Source organism: Excalfactoria chinensis, chromosome 1 (assembly GCF_039878825.1).
Source record: "Excalfactoria chinensis isolate bCotChi1 chromosome 1, bCotChi1.hap2, whole genome shotgun sequence".
Classification (NCBI taxonomy): Eukaryota; Metazoa; Chordata; class Aves; order Galliformes; family Phasianidae; genus Excalfactoria; species Excalfactoria chinensis.
Window position 1 is genome coordinate 93,138,910 of NC_092825.1, and position 21,399 is coordinate 93,160,308.

The 21,399-nt window shown below is 36.3% G+C and overlaps 1 protein-coding gene across 1 annotated transcript; it reads right to left on the bottom strand.

Moving 5' to 3' along the window:
* Nucleotides 1–605: 605 nt before the first annotated feature.
* LIPI (lipase I) lies at nt 606–18,136 on the bottom strand. Its single transcript, XM_072353109.1, has 10 exons — nt 18,058–18,136; nt 14,487–14,863; nt 13,228–13,336; nt 12,285–12,386; nt 10,866–10,955; nt 9,553–9,720; nt 7,970–8,062; nt 4,469–4,580; nt 3,896–4,066; nt 606–693 (listed from the first exon to the last, which is right to left on the bottom strand). The coding sequence occupies exons 1-10, from the start codon at nt 18,134–18,136 to the stop codon at nt 606–608; spliced, it is 1,389 nt and encodes a 462-aa protein (XP_072209210.1).
* Nucleotides 18,137–21,399: the final 3,263 nt, after the last annotated feature.

Sequence of the window (21,399 nt, forward strand, 5' to 3'; positions counted from 1 at the left end):
TGGAATGATACTCATCTTGGATGAGGACAAGGATAACTGATTTAAACAGCAAATTTATGTATATGCTCACAAAGCTTATTGCTCCAGTTCTTAGAGACTGAGACATTAAACAATGAGAAAATGTGGATTAATTTACCCAGTGAACATAGCACAGCAAAACTGCTGTATATTAGATCTGTAGATCACATGTACAGTATATCAAATTCACTTAGTAGACAGATAATTATGTTTCAATGTAAAATCCATTAAAAATAATAAATAATTAAATATATGTATGACTTGATTAATAATGTGCCAAGATTATGCAGATAATTCATGTTTAATTCAGTAGTTGTCTCACTGCTAACAAATAATTACTAATAGATCATTGTATGTTCTTTACCATGATACATTTATTTTATTAAAATTTCCGAAATACAGAGGTATCTGAACATTTCAATGAATTTCACCCTAAGGCACTCAAAGGAAGTAATGCATATTACCACATAGACTCTTGAAAATAAATCTAGCTTATCTCATTTCCTTCTCATTGCAGTCTTTATCCTGAGGAAGAATCAAAATGCCATTGCCATGAGAAAAATTATGTTAGTAGAATCTCTCTCTTTTCATGTACTCCTCTCTGGGCAGGGGATAGGCTTGAAGGTCAGTTCAGTGTTCTCCATCAGTACAAAATCATATCTGCACAGCTGTAGCCTATGAAAGTAGGAACAGAAAAAGTGTGCATAACAGAAATTTTAAAATTAATTGAAAAATCTTTTAGTATCTTGATTACAATTCCAATATTTACCACCTCTCAGAGGTGGTACTCAGGACAACAAAAAATGTCTTATTGCCAAAGCTTATACCCTATATTATACATCACTAGCATAGTTTTGCCAGACTATATACAACCAGAACATCAGACAGATGAAGCATAGTAGCATGAGTATGAAGACTCTCATGTTAGTCTGAACTGAAAGTTACTAGCATTAAACTTAAAATTATAAATTAAAATTAATTATTTAGAACAATGGTCCAAGCACAGCCCAGTTCCGGTGAACACTGGGACATTCAATTTATTTCAAATTTCCTAGCTACCAAAGATTTTTGTCTTTCATTCCAAAGAAAGCATCTTAATACTGTTTCCGTTTTTCAGATGCAATGAGAGCACGTACAAGAAAGCTTCATACAGAAGAGTAATTTGTCATCTAATGCCTAGAAAGCCCATAACTGTGCAATACTACACAGATATAGATATCACGAAAGGTGCCTCTCACACACCGGATTTTACCTTTTGATGTCAAAGGAAGCTAACTGCACATGTAGGGCAGGGATGATATCTCTGTCCTTCATGAACTGCTATAGATAAATAGTGTGAGCTGGACTGGACCAACAAATGACTATCACACTCTTTCCTCTAAGGGCATATAAGCTACATGTTACTTGTTTTATTCAAAACTATCTACATTGGTTTGAACTGGCCGTACAACACAATTGACATGGAACTGACACATACAGTTAAACACCTAAGGGAAAAAAAGCCAAGAATGTTGTGCCATGAACCTTTGCTGTTGCCCATTAGTGTGAGATTTCCAACAAGGGATGGCTCCGTCTACCTGCATGTGATTCTGACAGATTTTTGAGGCCCATCAAAGTCCTCACAAAGCTAAGGCAGTAGATTTTACAGCTGAGATGATCAAGACAAATTCTGGTAGTTTGTATAATGTGAAACAGAATTTAATGCAGTCCCTCATCCACAATTTGTTTTGATTTGAATGTAACGGTTTACTACTGTATTATCTTTGTAGAGAGGAAAAAAAAAAGGCATGAAAGCACAGAAATTGAAAGCATTTTAAAAATCCTTAAAAATCCTGTGAGAGAACTCAGAGGACAAAATTTCAACCAGAGCAATGTAAGATCATTACTTGGAAATGTTTCTTAAGTTTTTAATTTCAGTTTACAATGTTGCATCTCAGCACCATTGCAACACAGCAGCCAAGTATGTTCGCATAGCCTGTTCTCCAAAAGAGATCATTTGGGAAGGATTCTATCTAATCACAGGGGGTACTGTACTTAGACATGATGATGAACTCTAGGAATAAAAACATAGTTTCCAACATACTGTATCTCATTTGAAGTGAAATCCATCTAAGTTTGTCATTATCAAGTAAATGGGAGTTGACACCTGGACACAAGTTTCAAAAGCTTTCTATTTTTATGTGCGAGCCAGATGATTTATCTTAGAAATTAGAAAGAGTCAGAATATTATATGTATTCCTTTGCACTCCCACATTTACACACCATCTCTCAGAATAATGGGTCAGTAAACAATTTTCAGTGATATCCCACTGTTCACTCTCAACCCAAATCAGAGCAGAGTGAGACTTCTACTGTCTTTTATCTTTGCATCTGTTCCTGTTTTTCACCTACTATATTGCTATGTGAATAATTTAAATATTTTTAAGGTAGTTTCTAGTTGATTATCCTGTATTCAAGTAATTGATGTAATTACAAGTAACTAAATAAGGTAAATACAGGTAGTCACAATTACATTGAGCAATTATGAAATTATATTAACCAGTGGTGATGTAACATCTGCATCTAAATTACCTTCACATGCTGATTCAACACACGTCTTTCCATCATTATCTTTAAGCAACTAATGTGACTATATGACTGCCATCTGATAAAGCTCCATAAGGATTTTAGGGGATCTTATATTAAATCAAGCGCATGTTACTTTAAAACTAACAAGAGTCAGACTAACAGGCTGAGAAAAGTCAAAAACAAAAAGGAATATTCACTGTAAGTAGAATATAAGTAAGCATAAATAAGAGAGAATATTCTCACTCATTAGTTATTTGGGAAGGGAAGGGTGGATGGAAAGGGAAGGAAAGGGGATATTGGAAGGGACCTTCAAAGGTCATCAAGTCCAATGCCTGATCACTTCAGAGCTAACCAAAAGTTAATGTATATTACTGAGGGCATTGTTCAAATGCCTCTTGGACAGTGACATCCATGGGGCATCAACCACCTCCCTAGGAAGCTTGTTCTAGAGTCTAAGTACACTCATAGTAAAGAAACTTTTCCTAATACCCACTGTGCAGATTTCAGTTTTAAATCTGGACTTCACTGAACCTGCCATTTGTATGAAGAAATACACATTATAACTCTAAAACACAGTAATGCTGATTCTCCAATACATTTCCTAACTATTGTTTGTAATACACTATTATCACAAGTTGGAAAATAAAAATTGCAATTTCTAATGCTATGGTACAGGTAACTGAGATGTAAAAAATGAACATATAGTAATGCTGTTAAAATATTTCAAAACATAAATAAATAATGAAAGAACAGTAACAGCACTCAGTATAATAAACATGGATTATTTCATTTTAAGTGCAGGCAAGCACAGACTGCATGTTTTGGTCTTGGAGGATCTTTACCATCAATGTCCTCACAAAGCCACAAGACTAAAAGCTTATTCTAGTCATCAAAGCATCTGAAGTACTTCATTCCATATCTGAATGCGGAAAGCTGTGTGCAGACACATTTTTAAAATCAGAAAAGTACTTCATAAAATTCATCTTCAGGAAGAGAATTCACCATGCTGTCTCTGCTGATTTAAGTCAGGCTAGTCTGCATAAGTGGTCCTTAAGAGCTCCCTTAGACCTGAAAGTCGCAACAGCCTGCTGTAATAAGGAACATGCATGACTTTTACAGGCTCAAGAGATACAAACTGAGAATGCTGGGCACTAAACATTGATGTACACAACACTTCTTCCATACAAGGAATTTGAGAGAGAGGTTAGAAGGACATTCATGCATTTATGAATATGTAATAAAAAAATCAATAGAGGCAAGTCATCACGAGCAGTTTGGCTGATACACAACTTCGATACATGACACTCACCTTTCTGGATTATTAAGTGCTTTCAGTCTCATCTGAAGAACCTTAAGTTTGTATTTCTGGCCTACTAAAGTCTTCGTAGAAAAGGTCAATGAAATTTTGGATATTTTCTCAAAATCCTGGTAAAATCCAGTTAATATTTTGACTCTTTTATATTGTTGAAATGTCACATCACTGAAGAAAAATAATATTTCCAGTCAGTTTTATTTGTTGTTTTTTATGGTTTTTTTTCTGTTTTGTTTTGTTTTTTTAATCTAAGAAATATTCATTATTATTAATAATTATTACTAAGAGCAGAGGTCTTGCAAGATAGATCACCTAAGAGCATTCAGAACGAAGACCAAGATTCAGGGATTCAGGGGCATAAGTTATAAAGGGAGAAAGGATCATTTCAGTATGAAATGATGGCTCTTCTACTGAGCCATATCAGATCCAGGAAAAGGAACTGTAGTCAAGACTTAACAACTTGATGATAACTTTAGACTTTGGCTAACAATTCTGAAGCAAGGTTTAGGAAATTTGGGAAAATAGTTCTGTAAGGAGATAACAAAAGATTCGGGAAAAATCATAACATACCTGTTCATCTGTGACTCTACTGTATTTCCAGCATGATCTGTTATTTTAACTTTAATGAAACCTCTCCTAATGCTTTTATTCCAAACAGTAATATCCAGTAAATAGTCGTACACTGCAAAAAGAAATGGGAATAGTAATATTCAAGAAATAAACCTTGACAGTACACAACTGCTAGTAGCACTCTGCCAAAAGCATTTACTGGGTAGTCAAAGTGATCCTTTACTTCAAGATACCAGCTCAAATTAGAATAAAAAGGATACTGGAAAATAAATAAATAAATAGAAAGGAAGGAAGGAAGGAAGGAAGGAAGGAAGGAAGGAAGGAAGGAAGGAAGGAAGGAAGGAAGGAAGGAAGGAAGGAAGGAAGGAAGGAAGGAAGGAAGGAAGGAAGGAAGGAAGGAAGGGAGGAAGGGAGGAAGGGAGGAAGGGAGGGAGGGAGGGAGGGAGGGAGGGAGGGAGGGAGGAAGGGAGGGAGGGAGGGAGGGAGGGAGGGAGGGAGGGAGGGAGGGAGGAAGGGAGGAAGGGAGGAAGGGAGGAAGGGAGGAAGGGAGGAAGGGAGGAAGGGAGGAAGGGAGGAAGGGAGGAAGGGAGGAAGGGAGGAAGGGAGGAAGGGAGGAAGGGAGGAAGGGAGGAAGGGAGGAAGGGAGGAAGGGAGGAAGGGAGGAAGGGAGGAAGGAGGAAGGAAGGAAGGAAGGAAGGAAGGAAGGAAGGAAGGAAGGAAGGAAGGAAGGAAGGAAGGAAGGAAGGAAGGAAGGAAGGAAGGAAGGAAGGAAGGAAGGAAGGAAGGAAGGAAGGAAGGAAGGAAGGAAGGAAGGAAGGAAGGAAGGAAGGAAGGAAGGAAGGAAGGAAGGAAGGAAGGAAGGAAGGAAGGAAGGAAGGAAGGAAGGAAGGAAGGAAGGAAGGAAGGAAGGAAGGAAGGAAGGAAGGAAGGAAGGAAGGAAGGAAGGAAGGAAGGAAGGAAGGAAGGAAGGAAGGAAGGAAGGAAGGAAGGAAGGAAGGAAGGAAGGAAGGAAGGAAGGAAGGAAGGAAGAAAGAAAGAAAGAAAGAAAGAAAGAAAGAAAGAAAGAAAGAAAGAAAGAAAGAAAGAAAGAAAGAAAGAAAGAAAGAAAGAAAGAAAGAAAGAAAGAAAGAAAGAAAGAAAGAAAGAAAGAAAGAAAGAAAGAAAGAAAGAAAGAATCAGTTTCTTCCAAATGGCTGCCTAGAGTTCTGTGTAATTAATGTGTAATTTCTTCCAAATTTTACATGGAAAGGTTTTGCATAAGAAAAAAACTGCCAACAGAGTTAACATGAAGAGCTTGACCTGCCTAAGGAAACAAAGGAAAATTAAGTCCTATGTGGCACCTTCAGTTCTTGGCAAGCTTTGCAAAGTGGAGATGCTTGAGTTAGTAATGTGGTGAAACTACCACATTATCTACAAAAGTGTCCAGAAAATAGAAGAGGTACACTGGCAGGAAGAGAGAAGAACAGCACTTGTGCAAGCTTTGTGGATTGGCAAGGTGGGAGGTTAGCTAGGTGAGCGGATTAGTCAGGATGCAATTGCTGAAGAGAGACATTATTCTGGAGGACAGCACACTCATGATCTGTCCTGCCACACATTAAGAAACTCTGACCTAGCCTTCTAGTGCACTTCTGAATCCACCACTCACACTGTAATTGTGCTATGGCTATCCAGAAGAGATACAGCTTTACTAAGTAAAGAAGCCAATTCAAACTTTTTTGTCTTTTTTATGTGACGTTAGTCTTTAACATTCACTCCTAAAGACTGAGCCTCACCTTGAATGAAAAGCTTGTCCTGTCAGGTTTACAATACTAGTTTAGTTTACAGACTCTTGTTTATTTCTATTATTTTCTCATGTTTTTAAACATCTAAGAATTCAAATAAGGCTTAGTTAGTAAATTGCCTCTTTTTCAGACCATTTTATTAGACTTATTTTTATTCATAACTCCACATATTTTTCGTAAAACTTATGCCGTCATTACAACACTTTTATTCCTTTCCATATATCTCCAATATTTGGTAGTACTAACCTGTTTTCTTTTTTCTGTCACACCTGTTCCAAACTACTGTATGTGATACTTTTTATTATGTGTTATATTTTTCCACCAGGAAGAACCAGGACTTTCCCTACATGGATCTTTGATAAATGCCCAGACATTTAATAATTGTAAAAGCAAAGAAAAGTCATATTTTAATCTGGGAAGAATAAGACATGGAGAACAAGTGGCCCATTCAGCCTTGAGAGCATAAAAGAGCAAAATCCAAGCTGACCTGATAGGGAGAGAGGAGTGGTGTAAGCAAACATGTAGTTAAGCAGAAAGATCACTGGGAAGAGGAATTATTTTTCTTATGTGGGTCAGGAAGGGCCAGTGGGAGAAGATTTGAGTTGGGTGGTTTACTGAAGAAAGACTGGGAAGAGTCTGGAGTGTTCAGAGGACACCTCTGCAGTTTTAAACTTGGCACACTTGAAGTGCAATCAGCAGCCCAAATGTTCTTCATCCTCCACCTGCCACACCGAATGCATATATGTAAGCAAATTGAAGTTTGTACCTTGTGCTTTGTTATCCAAGTCTTTTTCACTGCACACCAAGACAACATTTTTTATCAGTCAGCTGTATAAATAACCCTACCACCATGTTATGTAGTATCTATCACACCTTCATTAACCTCTCCTGCAGCTTTTGGCAGAAACAGTGATGAAGTAAGCACAATTAATGTAATAGCAAGAGATATTCAGTCTCTGGTCTCAAAGCTTGCCAAAATTATGAAAAAAGCTAATAGGAGAACTTGATTTCATTTTAGTTCCATCTAAGCTCATCCTCATACACCAAATCAAAGAACTTGTAACATTATCAGTTAGAAGAAGAGTGTAAAGTTTCTTGATAAAAACAGAAATTAGATAAGAATTTAGCCTTCTGGATGGAGAGGTAAATATCTAAACTGATCTAGCTAAGCCCCATGCCATGAGTGCTGATTTCAGCATAGCATAACCCTAATAAAGTTTTCATTCCACTTTTTTCCTCACATGGAGATACAGAACTTAAAAAGCAAGAGCAACTTTAGTTCACTTTGGACACTTCCCTTTCTAGGGAGGAACATACAAGTGTTTCTTCCTTCAACCTGGCACTGGGGTTTTACTCTCTGAAAATGACAGGAATTTTTCCATCTGGGCAGGTTCACTCAGTCCATTTTTTTCCCTGTCACTTGATTCTCATTTTTCAGCTTCCTTATTCCTCTGACGGTACATTTCATTACCTTTGAAGTCGTATTTCTTTCTCAATTCACATATTGCTAACTCTTCTGCCATAATCACTCTTCTCCTTCCCCCAGGCTGCAGACTTACGCTTAGCTCATGGTTTATTCCACCCTTTCATACTGCAATGAACAATACCCTACTACTCTTAACATGCATTCACTTCAAATCAGCTAACAAATGACAACCATAACACTTCATGGTGAGTTTGGTGTGTATATATGTGTATGCGTGTGTATTCAGTTACTCACTGCAGAATGGGTCCTTATCTGAAGTATCAAAATAAGCTGTCACTGGTGAATTCCTGAGAATTAACTGTTTTTTCCAACTGTCAGCATAATAACCTGAAATTGAAAGTTTAAATGTTTTCTTTCAGATATTTAGCAATATGACACACAAAAGTTAAAGATTTCGCTTTAACTTTCTAAAACATTGTATTAGAAAGTAATTGACTTGGAAAATGCAGAAATCCCCTAAGTATAACAGAATGTAATATATATGTATTTCATTTTTCTCATTCATTAGCATGACTAAAATTATCAGAATCCAATAGTTGGAATTTATTTAGTCTAGGTTCAAAAAATGGTGTTTATAAAACCCTACAGAGGTAATAAAAATAAACCTAAAAAATTACAGAACAGGTTCATATTTAGTAAATTTTTTTCCTTTATTTCTTGAGTCATTATAGTAAGCATTTTTAAACCCTGTAGCCTATAACTGTGGGTATTCTCTAATAAAATATTAGATATCTACTACACCACCTAAGCTCTTGGATGCAATGTATTTTCATTTTATGCAATTTGCTTTCTAGTCTCGGGTCTTAATAATAGTCCTTGTTTCTAAAATAGCTGATGCCATTTTGTCTGTCTCGTTTATTTAACTAGAATATACAGTGAGGGCTAGCTCTAGGCTGCAGAGGTCACTGCAACACAGCAAGTGGAAAAGCCTGAGTAAGAAGGATGCTGTTTTTCCACCTAGTTCCCAGATGCAGCAACCTGCCATTTCCTTACTACTTTTATGGGTATTTAAAAAAGAAAAAAAGGTGTCAGCTGATTGGTCAAATATTTCTTCAGCTCAGGAATTCTGTCAACTTGCATCAAGCATGGCTAACAACCATTCTGGGGAAGTACTCAAGTCTTCTCATCCTACTATAAAGTACTGTAATAGCTGGTTCTTATTGAAAAGTAGCAAACAGATATGTCTGGGCTTTCTCTTCAGATTTGATCTAGTATATGAATTTAAGGATGTGAAGAAGATAGAGTATGAATCGGAAGTTAACTTCTATTTAAATACTCTAAAAATGTAATTCTAGTGAAAATCCTGCCCTGCCATCTAGCAAATGCTACTGTAGCTGCTTTCAAATTGTCTCTAGATCTTCTCTAAAAGTAATAAAGCCCCAAACAACTAAAGCCTCTACAAATAAGAATTTGATTCAAAAAGAAGATCCAGAGACTCTGTGAAGTTGGTATAAATGTTATTACTCTCAAAAAAAACACAGGTAATCTAGGAATGGTAGCACAGTATGAAAGCCGAACATGATGGACTAAGTAGAAGCAGTTTCTCTGTAGAGAGAAAATGCATTCTGAATCCATTTTAGGCTAGAAAGCCTGATAAAGATTAGGAACATTCAGTACTCTAACAGAGATAACTGTGAAGAAGATTAAGCCTTAAATAGTTTAAAACAGTGTGCAGCTCTGTATTCAACCAATTTGTTGATTCCTTAACTATATTCTACAGATCTGTATATTCTACAGATGGGTGAAAGCCCAGAAAGAGCAATTCTGAATTCCTTGGAAAATCTCACCCATCCCAAAACATACAGAGTAATTCTTACCCAGTACTGGACAGGACATTGGTTGGAAAACTTCACAATCAACACATTTTCCTTTCTTATACTCTAAGTAGGAGGCACAAGGATATGCTGTTATGTTGCACTTCCTTTTCAAAGATGATAAGAAGAGGAAGACAGATCTCTGGTGGTCACATTTAAAATACTGAAAACCTTCAGGAAAGAAAAAATAAAATATCCTTGTAATGCATCATCATTTTTCTTCAGGAAAGATTAAATATTAGCTGGGTTTTCAACTTAACTAGGTCATTCTTTGTTAGCCATGATTTTATTCTCTGTTTAGTTAACCTTCAAACATAAAAAAAAGAAAAGAAAAAATGATACACAAACACAGTAAGAAGAAATTGAACAGTTTTGAATACTGGAGGTATGAAGAAAAAAATCTGAAGGATTTTATATGCGAGAAACAGTCTGTCTACTACTCTCTATCAAATTTGTCACTTTACTATCAAGCATGAGCCTGCACTACAATTGGCCTTGCGGTCAGTTGGCTATGTGTAACATTTAGGTAGAAAAGCTACTGTGAATAGTACTTCAGAATTTCTTCCATCTAGGTTTATGTATAATAAAATCCTTTCCCTCCTAGCAAAAAAGAAATGTGTGATGATCCCCCTTAAGGGACTGTGTCATACTCACAGGCACCCAAGCGGAAGCCCTGTGCTTTTGATGCAGCTATAACTCATACCAGCAGTATGCAGATTTGTAATAGAAATATGGACATTCCTATATATACCAAAAATGAGTAAATAAAAATATAGCAACTTTTCTTCAAATTTATGGAGGCTGAAACTATTGCAGTTCTGCAGGAAAAGATCATGCAATAAAGTGTTTTCTTCTTGATGAGTACGAAAGTCCTGTTCAAAACCTAAGACATCTTTGCCAACCAGGTGGAACCCAAGACACATAGCGAAGACTTAAAACCCTTGCTTTCTGTGTCATATGCAGGTTACCCTGCCCAAGCCATTCACATGTTCCCCAACACTTGCCCTCATACTCGGCCACATATGAATATGGGAGAATAATGATAATTACGTGCAGATTATATATACAATAAGAAAGATACAATGGAATATGTAATAATGCTTATGGAAAGTTCATTATAAAAAAACAAAACAAAACAGAACAAAACAATATCTATATTATTTCTCACTTGCTGAATGTGAATAGGAAAGGAAAGAGTAAGCATACAATGCCCTCAGACCCCATATTATTGAGTATGTGCAGCATCCATTTTCAGGTTAACCTTTTCTTATTAGATCTTGAAGTCATTTCCCTTTAATTAACAAACTTTTATTTACCACTGAATACAGTTTGTGGACAACCAGGCTGATCCACTCCTCCATTTGGATAAAAATCAATGCTTCCTAAAGGTTTCTTCAAACCTAGTGCTAAAAACATCACAAATTAAAACTTAAGCAGAATTATCCAATGAACAATTTATTATCTGAATGCATTACAAAATAATTTGGAGGTTTTAAGGAAAACATTTGAAATATATTGTGGTGGGTTTTTTTTGTTTGTTTTTTAATGAGATTAATCTTGAGTTGAAATTCATGTTTTTTTCCTTCTTTTAAGAAAGTTATTCATTCTTATTGACTCTTATTAAGCACAATAAAATGGATAGAAAAGAAGCAACTCTGCACTACTGTAGATATTTCATATTTGCACAATGAAATTTATGAAACTCATGTGCTCTATAGCAACAAAAATTCTTTACCAATGTACAATTGAGTAGGGTTTCCTATTTTTTTGCACGAGATTGGATTCTGAACTACACTAATATAAGCAATGCACCACAGTAGAAAAATCCAAACTTCTCCTTTCCCATGAGAGAGAGATTTAGCTCTACCTGACCTATCTTTCTGTTTAGCTTTCTTATTTACTTAATGGGAGCACTACAAATAACTGGTATTTTACAGCTTCATGTATGAGTTTGTACAGTAAGATGCTACGTATTAGTACCAGTAAAGAAAATGATGGGAAATTTGTGACAAATGTGGTAGATTTGAAAGGTTTGCTTCTATTTTTGGGAAGAAAACAAAACCAGATTATTGTATAGATGAAGTAGACTACAGCATCCTTACAGTAATGAGATCCTATTTTGAATTGTAAGCAGTAGATTTGTGCAGTAATAGAACTGAGTCCGGTTTTCTGAGAACAGACTTTAATTCAGTGATAATGACTGAATTTCTACATTCAGGTTCATAGACTCTATCACAATAAAAGGATGTTCATGCTAAACTATTTTCCAAAGAATAATCTTGTAAATCAGTGCAATGTGTGCAGTTTTATTCAATGGGCAAAGTTCTTTTTTTGGTTTTATTCAGAAGGTATATACTATAACAAACCAGACATACATGACTACACTTGCATGGCATTCAACAGACTCATGACTCCAAAGTTATCTACATGTACCTTAGTACCAATCAGTTAGCTGTTGGAAATGAGAGCTACTCCAATACTTTCAGGTTCAGTGAAACAGCTCAATCATGATTGCTTAATTCATGAACAAAGATGAGTTTCATTTACTTGAGAAACAGCCATAATAACGTACAAGAGACTTTAACAGTATACGTGTTGTCAGGAGTCAACAGCCCAGAAACCCACACAACAACACAAAACTACTGCAACACTACGTGGATGTTCCCAAAACAGTTTACCCATTCCCCTTCTTTTTCCTGCTTTTCCTCAAGTTGAAATAGTAAAGTTCAAGTTACCATCAACATCCGTATGAATTACATCAACAAACTGTGCATCAGTACGATCCAATCTGTCCTCCGGTAGTACTCTAGAGAATAAAGGGCCTGCTGGATCAAGACCTACATAAAAATAATGCTAACATTACAAATCCTAATGTCTGTTTTTAAAGTTATACTCAAGACTGACATTAGAGTATTATTATTATTTACTCACAGATTTTTCTAGGAGTAATGATAATATGAAAAAACACAGTTTCCAGTTTTCTACATGCAAAGCAAAGCATGAGTTACTAGCACAGGAGTAATGAACCCAGATCTTTGAATTTCTCTCTCTTCTAGTAAGTTGTGCTCATCTACCCATTCTCCAGAAGAACTACAAGCAAACTATATTAAGGATCAAATCAGATTAATTCATTTTCTCTTTTCCTTCAGAAAATATCATTCCTTATATATGTTTCAAAAGAATAAAAATGTATTCATAAGAATAAAAATCTTGCCACCAGAACTCAAGATGGAGATACCTTGGATAGAGACAAATTCAAGCAAGCCTCAATCATTTCACGGGTTAGTGTTGGAATCAGTAACAGTTGTTAGAGAAAAATAAGTGAGATACTAGTTTTTTATCACATTTTAATCTGAAGGAGATTTGGAAATCTTAGACTCCATGAACTATGCAGAAACTCAGCATATCACTTAAGTGAAATTTGGATGTAACATTCAGCTTTCATTTGGGAAACTAGAAGTGAACAAAGTGGAAAATTAAAACTGTAACTTACATCCTTAAGGAAGATTTTTTAATTTTTTTTTTCCACTCATACAATGGACGTATTTTCCTTATTGTATGTTTCTAAAGAATCAGTACTTATATGTCATTATTTCAGTGCTAATATATATATGATCCACAACTGTGACAACCAAGCAAAGTGCATTAGAATACATGTCTCAGGATTAAGAGCATTACCTGTAATTCTGCCAAGTTTGCCTTTATACTTCTGTCCAACAAAACCAGCAATATGAGCCCCCAGACTAACACCAATCATATACATAGAGTCAAGAGAAGCTCCAGCTGCCTATGAGAAAACAATAGAAAACAAAACACACGCACAGTTAACTAGGCATCAGGAGACTGATTTAACGTTTGCATTTGGTTGATACTTTATACCTAACTCTGTAACTTTAAAAATAAATGGAAATTACAAACTTTGTTTCAGTTTAAAATTCTGTACTAGTTATATAATACTGTAACTATGAAATGCGTATAAGAATGTAGTAAGGAAGCTTGAGTCACATTTCTTCCAGTCACACCAGCTTATTTGAAGAAGAAGAACACGAAGACAGAAGAGGAAGACGTTCACCAGATACAAGAAAGATGAACTAAAATCACAGACTAGGGGGAAAAAACCTTCTGCTTTATCTTTCCTGTAAAATAGATAAAAATACAATACCATTAACAAAGCTCAGATGAATAATGGTGCCTGATGTACACTTGTAGGAAAGGCCAAACATGGCCATTCCCCAAGGAAAGCAGCATTTTATTACAATACACCTGTAAGAACATCTGCAAAATGATGGGATGACAAGTAGAATCTGAAATTGTAAAGCATCTCAAAATGAATTACCACAGACCTTTCAATAGCTTGCAAGTATGGAACAGATTGCTGGGGGATATATGGAATAAAAATTGCAATAATATTTTTTATTCATTTGATTAAAGATTTAAGTTTAAGGCCCACTGAAGAACACTGGCACCAAAATTCTTTCATCAACCGCCTCTAGAATCCAGAAGTATATGTAACTTTGAGACAAATGTTGATATATGTTGATATATCGATCAGTGATTTTTCTTTTGAAGTCCTCAATTACAGTAATTTATTAATGGTAAAAATGTGTGATGTTTTGCAATATGTAACTGTTGCATAATACTTAAATAGCTCTCACTGTATCTTCCCACAGGTGCTTTCTCCGTTTCCAAAAGACCTAAAAATTCCAGCGGGCTAAAGGAATGAGATGCACTTATATAAATATATATTCAGTGAAAGAGAAATGAGAAGGCAGGAGAAATAAAAATTGCATGCAAAGTTAGTAAATACTTTGTTAAAGGAACATCACTTAATATTAGTCACTGTGCTTCTCTTTAGACATAAATATATTTAAAATATTCATTTTCACACAAACTATTCTATTTAAGCTTATTCAGACAGATACAGCTCTATGTCTTACCAGCATCTGGTCAACATAGTTCTTCAGTATTTCTGCTACTTTTCTGCAGTTTTCAACAGCAGTTGCATAAAACACAGTTGTAGCACCACGATTCCAATCAACTATAATGAGATTAATATCCCCAGAAGACAGTAAGAGCTTCTTCATTTCACCTAGCCATGCCGGTTGAGATCCTGTTGGTCTGTAGCCGTGAATAACAAAGACAGTTTTCTTGGAGGTATTAAGATACTCAGATGCGGTAACATTATGTTCAATGAGTCTCTCAGAACAATCTTGATTTTCCCTTGTGTATAGTAGTAACTGGACTTGAAGTTCTGTTCCAGACAAAGCATAGCCTATATTAAGATCTGTAAATTCAGGACATTTTTCCTCCTCATCTGAAAATAAATAAATAAATAAATAAATAAATAAATAAATGATCTAAATATTAGACAGAAATCTGGAGATACATAATGAAATATGAAATATCACATGAAATATCACCTCTTCACTTTCTTTTCTACATTCACCCACTAAACGTGAACAACCTGCATTGTATTCACTACAGGTCTTTGGAATGACGTGCCAGAATGTGTACTGAATGTCAAAGAACCACAGTTAAACTATTTACTTTGCAGACATCACTATGTTCTTCCAAACAAATATGAAACCAATCTTTCTAAATATTTCTGAATTATAGTTGTTACAAATTACAAATTAGCAGCTAGTGTTGATAAAATCATTTGCTTAACCATCAAATGAAGGTTCTTCCTTTATCACAACCAGTGTGTGATGTATAAAACAGGAAGACTGCTGTGTCTTTTTCTTCCTCTTTTCTGCCAGGGGTGTGAAAGTTCCTAACTCTTACATCTTATTGGCTGTTCTATCAACAAGAAACAGTTGTCTGATAGTAGAGAATGATCCAGCACCCTTCTCTAATTGTGGACCGACCCAAGGACACCATTACCAACAAATAAAGAAACAAAGGATACTGTTCTGGATCTGAAAAAAATAAGCTGTAAGATCATTGCATATAGGGGACATAAGAAAACATGTAGTGTTTAGCTTTTCTATACTCAGACAATTGTGGTACAAGAGCTTAAGCCTTAGATAAGTCAGGACCAAAATAAGGATGGAGATTTCCAAGAGTCTACAAAGATTTCTATTTTTCCCTGTGTACATATCATTATCAATCCATAAAGAACTAAAAAAGAACCTTTGGCTATTGAGGTGATACCACAAGGAAAGTGGCTTCAGGATTCTGGGCACAGCTCCTTTGCCTGTTCTTCTGTATGATCACTCCAGATTCTCTATACTTTTAGCCCTTTTATGAGCAAATAAATTTGGGCCTGTCTCTGGACCTCTAGTGGGCTACTTCATATAAATCTTTTGTTTGACATTTGATGGGAGCCATGTCAATATTCTTGCCATTACCTATTCTGTGAAACATGAGACACTCAAATTCTAGAAAGCAAAACTAGGAAGAGGAATAGTGCCTACTCAGTTCCTTAAAAAAAAAAAAAAAAAAAAAAAAAAAAGGATTTTCTTAGTCATTTTTTTAGTTAAGGGGGAGGCAGTTCCAGCTCATCTTTTACCAGCATGCAATCAAATCCACTATATTTGTGCATCTTCTCAGTCACACAACCCCCTACAGTTTATGAAGTTTTGCAAAGGATGCAAGCACAAGCAGTTACAAAGTATCTGAAAAATATATTTGATATCATAGTGGAGGTCTAAAAGCTGAGCAATGTTTGCAGACCTTAATTACCAAACTTAAGATGCAGTAAGGGTGCAGTGAGAACACTGATAATACTAACTTATGAAACACGAATTTCAGAGAATTAACTTAGTTCCTAAAACAACACTATCTGAGGAAACTAGACCAATCACCTCTAGGACAAACCAAATGTCTACAGTGACTTCAGCAGTCACCACTGGAATGAACAGCAGAAAAAATAATGGATATTTGCAAACCTGAATGGAACTGAAGTTACAGCATTGAAGGAGTGACCTGAAACTTCCTGTCTCACATTGTTAAGACAAAAGTTTTGTGCCCATTATTACCTTATAATTAATGACACTACCTGTAAGAATAGCATCTGAAAAATGTTAAAGTTGCCCATATTTCAAAACTAATATCACAGTTCTCTTAATTTAGACATTGAAACATTTAAATAACTTTTATTGTGATTACTGGACAGGTTATTAACTAATTGCCGATACAGGAAGGCAACTCAAACTCATTGTGGAAATTTATCCAAGAAAAATTCTGGAATCAAGAACCGTTCAGCTCTCTTGAATTTAGTAGAAGTGTTATTCAAGAACCTGGCAAAATGTTATACAATTGATATGATTCTGAAATGGTATAAGAACATTTCACGTTTATGTCTAGTTTTCATACAATAATGCATAATGACAAAACTAGAAATTCAAACACACAAGCATCACATACAAACTACATAATAAAGGAACAGGAACCTTGTTACAATTTTGCTATTCAGATTCATAGGTACAGCATGAAATTATTTCATTATTTTTTTTCCTAGTATTCTTAAATCCAAGCTCAGTCCCTCACCCTTACAATGTCACTCCTACATTTCTAATATACAAATCAATTCTAATAAGATATCATAAATGTTGATGAGTTCCTTCATATCACTCTAAATGTTTTTATTTCTTGTCACATTATCTGGTTGGCAGAAATAATTGTTCACTCTTTCTAAATCAATTGAATGACACTGACATATAACAGAGATGCAGTCTGGTTCATGTAAAGGAGAAAAGTATCACAAGGAATGCATTTGAACTGATGAAACCTATTTACTTGCTGAGAAACATGAAACAGAAGAAAACTCACTTGAGTCTGAGAAATGGGAGCAGAATCATTGTGTGAAAAGTGAGTAGAGAAAAACGATTACTGTGAATTAGGTAAGTACTATACATAAACATTCAGATTTAGTGTTTTAAAATGTTTAGTAATGAATCATTAAGGGGACGTTTTTCAAATGTCTCTTTGTCTTTGACACCTGGAAGCAGTACCCAACTGCCCTTTGTGCACATTTGTGGGAGTACTCAAACACACTTTTCTGCACAGTGAGAAAATACAAACAGGGGTTGGGCAGTTAAATATGCAGCTTAAATCAGTTAGAATACACTTTCAACTTTCCTGTGTATATTTGTACCCATCGTGTCTTAAGTTCACGTTGCCTTTCTGTAACTAAATTTTACTATTTAAAATATAACACTTAACTTGAAAAGCTGTCAACATAGCAAATTGCCAATAAACTCCAAACGTACTTTAATATGCTAGATCTAGTTTACAATTACCTCTGTACAAGGTGCACATACCTGAGCGTGTCTATGTACAAAGTACAGCGAGAGATAAAGTATCAGACTTTGTTCTATTTACTTTAAAATAAAAACCTTTGGCTAAGTTTCAAATCGATCAAATTCTCTTCACCAACCCTCTGCTTCATTAGGCACAGTACACAGGATTTAGTCTTTCGGCCAACTTAAATAAAGAAATATTAGTTTTCGTTACCTTAATAGAGCCCTGAGTCCATATCACAGACAACAAGATAATAGTTCTTACCTGATTCCACCCAGTACACAAAACAGATGAAGAAACACAATTTTAACATGCGGAAACGGAGAAAAGTACTATGTAACATCCTGAAATGAGTGACAAGCCAAGTGCTTCCTTATAGCATGCTAGATTTTTAACGTAACTGAATGCTACTGATGAAGTAGGTTACATGGAGATTAGGAAGCAGAAAGTAAAACTGTGTTCAAACTTCTGCAATTCATGACTCCTCCTATTGAATGACTTCAGAAGGTAGGGTGGTTTCTGGGCTTTCAGAGTTGAGTCTATTTTTTTTTTAACCTATTTCCCCCTCTCTTTGGTTATCACCAGGTTGACACGTAAGCAATTGACGTTACATATCACTGACAACTCCATTACACCCACAGAACTTATGAAGCACAGTGACTACGTGTACATCACATTAGATGCTCACCATGTCTGCTTTCTTTCAAGCCTGTTACTCACGTGTAACTAGGAACACTGAGTTGGGTAAAAGAAACTTGCCACAAAAAGCCATTGGAGTGACAGAAGAATTTTTCTATAAGAACTTGAAAATAATCAGAGAATCATAAAATCAAATTCTGAGTTGGAAAAGACCTACAAGTATCATCAATTTCATCTAAAAGAATCATAAAATTATAGAATGGTATAGGTTGGGAGGAACCTTAAAGAACATCTAATTCAAACTCCACTGCTGTGGGCAGTGTTGCCACCCACCAGCTCAGGCTGCCCAGCACCCCATCCAGCCTGGTCTTGAACACCTCATAAGATGGGGCATCCACAGCTTCTCTGGACAACCTGTTCCAGTGTCTCACCACTCTCTGAGTAAAACAAAATTCCTCCTAATATCTGATTTTAATCTCCCCTCTCTTAGTTTAAAACTATTCTCCCTTGCTTCCTATGCTATTTGCCCATGTAAAAAGCCAGTTTCCCTTCTATTTATAAGCTCCCCTAAATGCTTCTTGAACACCAGCAAGTTTGCTTCCATGATTGCAGGTCTGGGGAGCCTGCTCCAGTGCCAAGCCATCCTCTCTGTTAAGAACCTTTTCCTAATGTTCAACCTCTACCAGCACAGCGCAGAGAGGGACAGTCCCTTACCTCAAATGACTAGCAATGCAGAGCCTATACACCAGACCCCAGGGTATGGTTGACTCTATTTAATATAGACAGATGTTACAAGAAAATCTTACTGAACACAAGCAAACAACAGTTAGGCAGCCTCCACATGAATGCCGCTGAAAACGCTTGATATTGGAACCAGTAATGAGCTCTAGGAAAACATCAAAAGAGGGGAAGTGATTTTCCCCTTCTACTCTGTCCTTGTAAGTCCCCACCAGGAATACTGCATCCAAGCCTGGGGGCCCCAGTAGAGGAAGGATGCAGAGCTGTTGGAGAGGGTCCAGAACAGGGCCATGAAGATGATCAAAAGACTGGAGTACCTCTCCTATGAACAAAGGTTGAGGGAGTTGAGCTTGCTTAGACTGGACAGAAGAAAGCTCCAGGGAGACTTCATTGCCACCTTCCAGTTCTAAAATGGAGCTTATAGGCAGGAAGAGAACTGTTTCTCCATAGTCTGATAGTGATAGGAAAGGGAAGAATGGGAAATTTAGCTTAGATGTTAGGAAAAAATTCTTCACTCAGAGAGTGGTGAGGCACTGGCACAGGCTGTCCAGAGGGACTGTCGAGGCTTTCAAGGCCAGGTTGGATGGAATCATGGGCAAGCCTGATCTATTGGTTGGCAACCCTGCTCACAGCAGGGGGGTTGGAACTCGGTGATCTTTAAGGTCCTCTTCAACTTAAACTATTCTACGATTCTATGATCTGCTGTATTTACATAAGAACCTGTCACTGATCTTAGAAGAAATTCTTATATATGCGCCTTCACATATAACTAATGCCATTGTTCTTATGCTTTGCTCTTTTACATATGAATGGGGTAAAAAAAATTAAGATCCTTCTAATGTAAAAACCAGCTAACATGTCTGTTAAGTACTTTGCCTATGTTGATAGAATCTATAAAATATCACCTACATTAATATAGCAACTAATGAAAAGGAATTTAATTTGTTAAAGTCCTCAGAAATAAAGGTCTGGAAAAGTTTTCAGCACCAAATGAACACTCAGAAAATGTTGCAGTATCAATCAGCTTGTTGAACTAGTACTTGTGGGACAGACCACTGTCACATGAAAGGGGCATTGTGTTCACCAACAGTGACACTCACACCACTTGGAAATTCATGAATCTGAACTACTGTTTACATAGTGGCTTCCACTGGCATCCCACTACCACAAATCCCACAAGAGAACAGTGAGCTTCAGATAACAAGTTCACAAACAGATGTGAAGTTCAGGTGTTATTCATGCCTCTGCACTGCATATTCTGTACTATGCTTTTCTTGGGTTACATTCTTCTTGCATTAGAATTCATAGTTATCTGCTTCCAAAGTGGCTTGTGCAAACCACTTGAGGATCACTGCACTGTCTCATAAGTACACTGCTTGAGTCCCAAGAGCTCAGAAATGTAAAGGCAGTCCCCTCCTGAATGAACTGTGGTGCATTTGGGAGAGCCCACAGTCCATCAGCCATTATAAAAACCTGAAAGACTTGCCAAGTATTCAAGTTAAAAAATACCTAAAAGCTTCATTTATTGTAGTGCAAGACTGTTAGATTTACAGATAAGAAAATAGCACTCCTTGACTTCAGTTCCCTCCCCCCAAGATGCTGATAAAATAACACCCAAAAATATTATGCAATCCTGGCATGGCTTTCAAAATTAAGATCAAATTCTCATGCAAACTGTAAAACCCTGATCTGCAGTCACATGTATTTCTCCTTCTACTGAAGAATGCCCTAATCTTGGAAAACATTCTGAGCAGAATTCTGATTGTTCTTGTGAACCAAGGCAGTTCTCTGGAACAAATACTGACCCTCCTCTACCCATGAGCTTTTGAGTGCTACTTCTTTCCAGGCAAGATGAAATCAAACTTGTTTTCTTTTTTAAAGCCCTCTAAGGATTACAGAGGGAAGAAAAAATAGACTGACTGGAAGAAATTTAGATCTCATTACTGGTTCTACGCTAAGACTTGCAATTCGTGCAAATGGATAATCTCTTTCTAAACAGATAGAAGGAAAACATGTCGTTTATTACCAGTTATTAGCTGAGACCTGACAGGTCAGTAACAGAACCTTCGTGAGAAATTAATGGTATTGAGGCAAAGCACACAGTCAAAGCTTGAGAAAAGAATAAACTCATTGAGAATATTTCTTATGCTGCTGTCATGACTTCTGGAAATGTACTCCTTTGGAAAACAAAACAAAAGAAAAACAAAAAAAGAAAAAAGCACCTTTAAA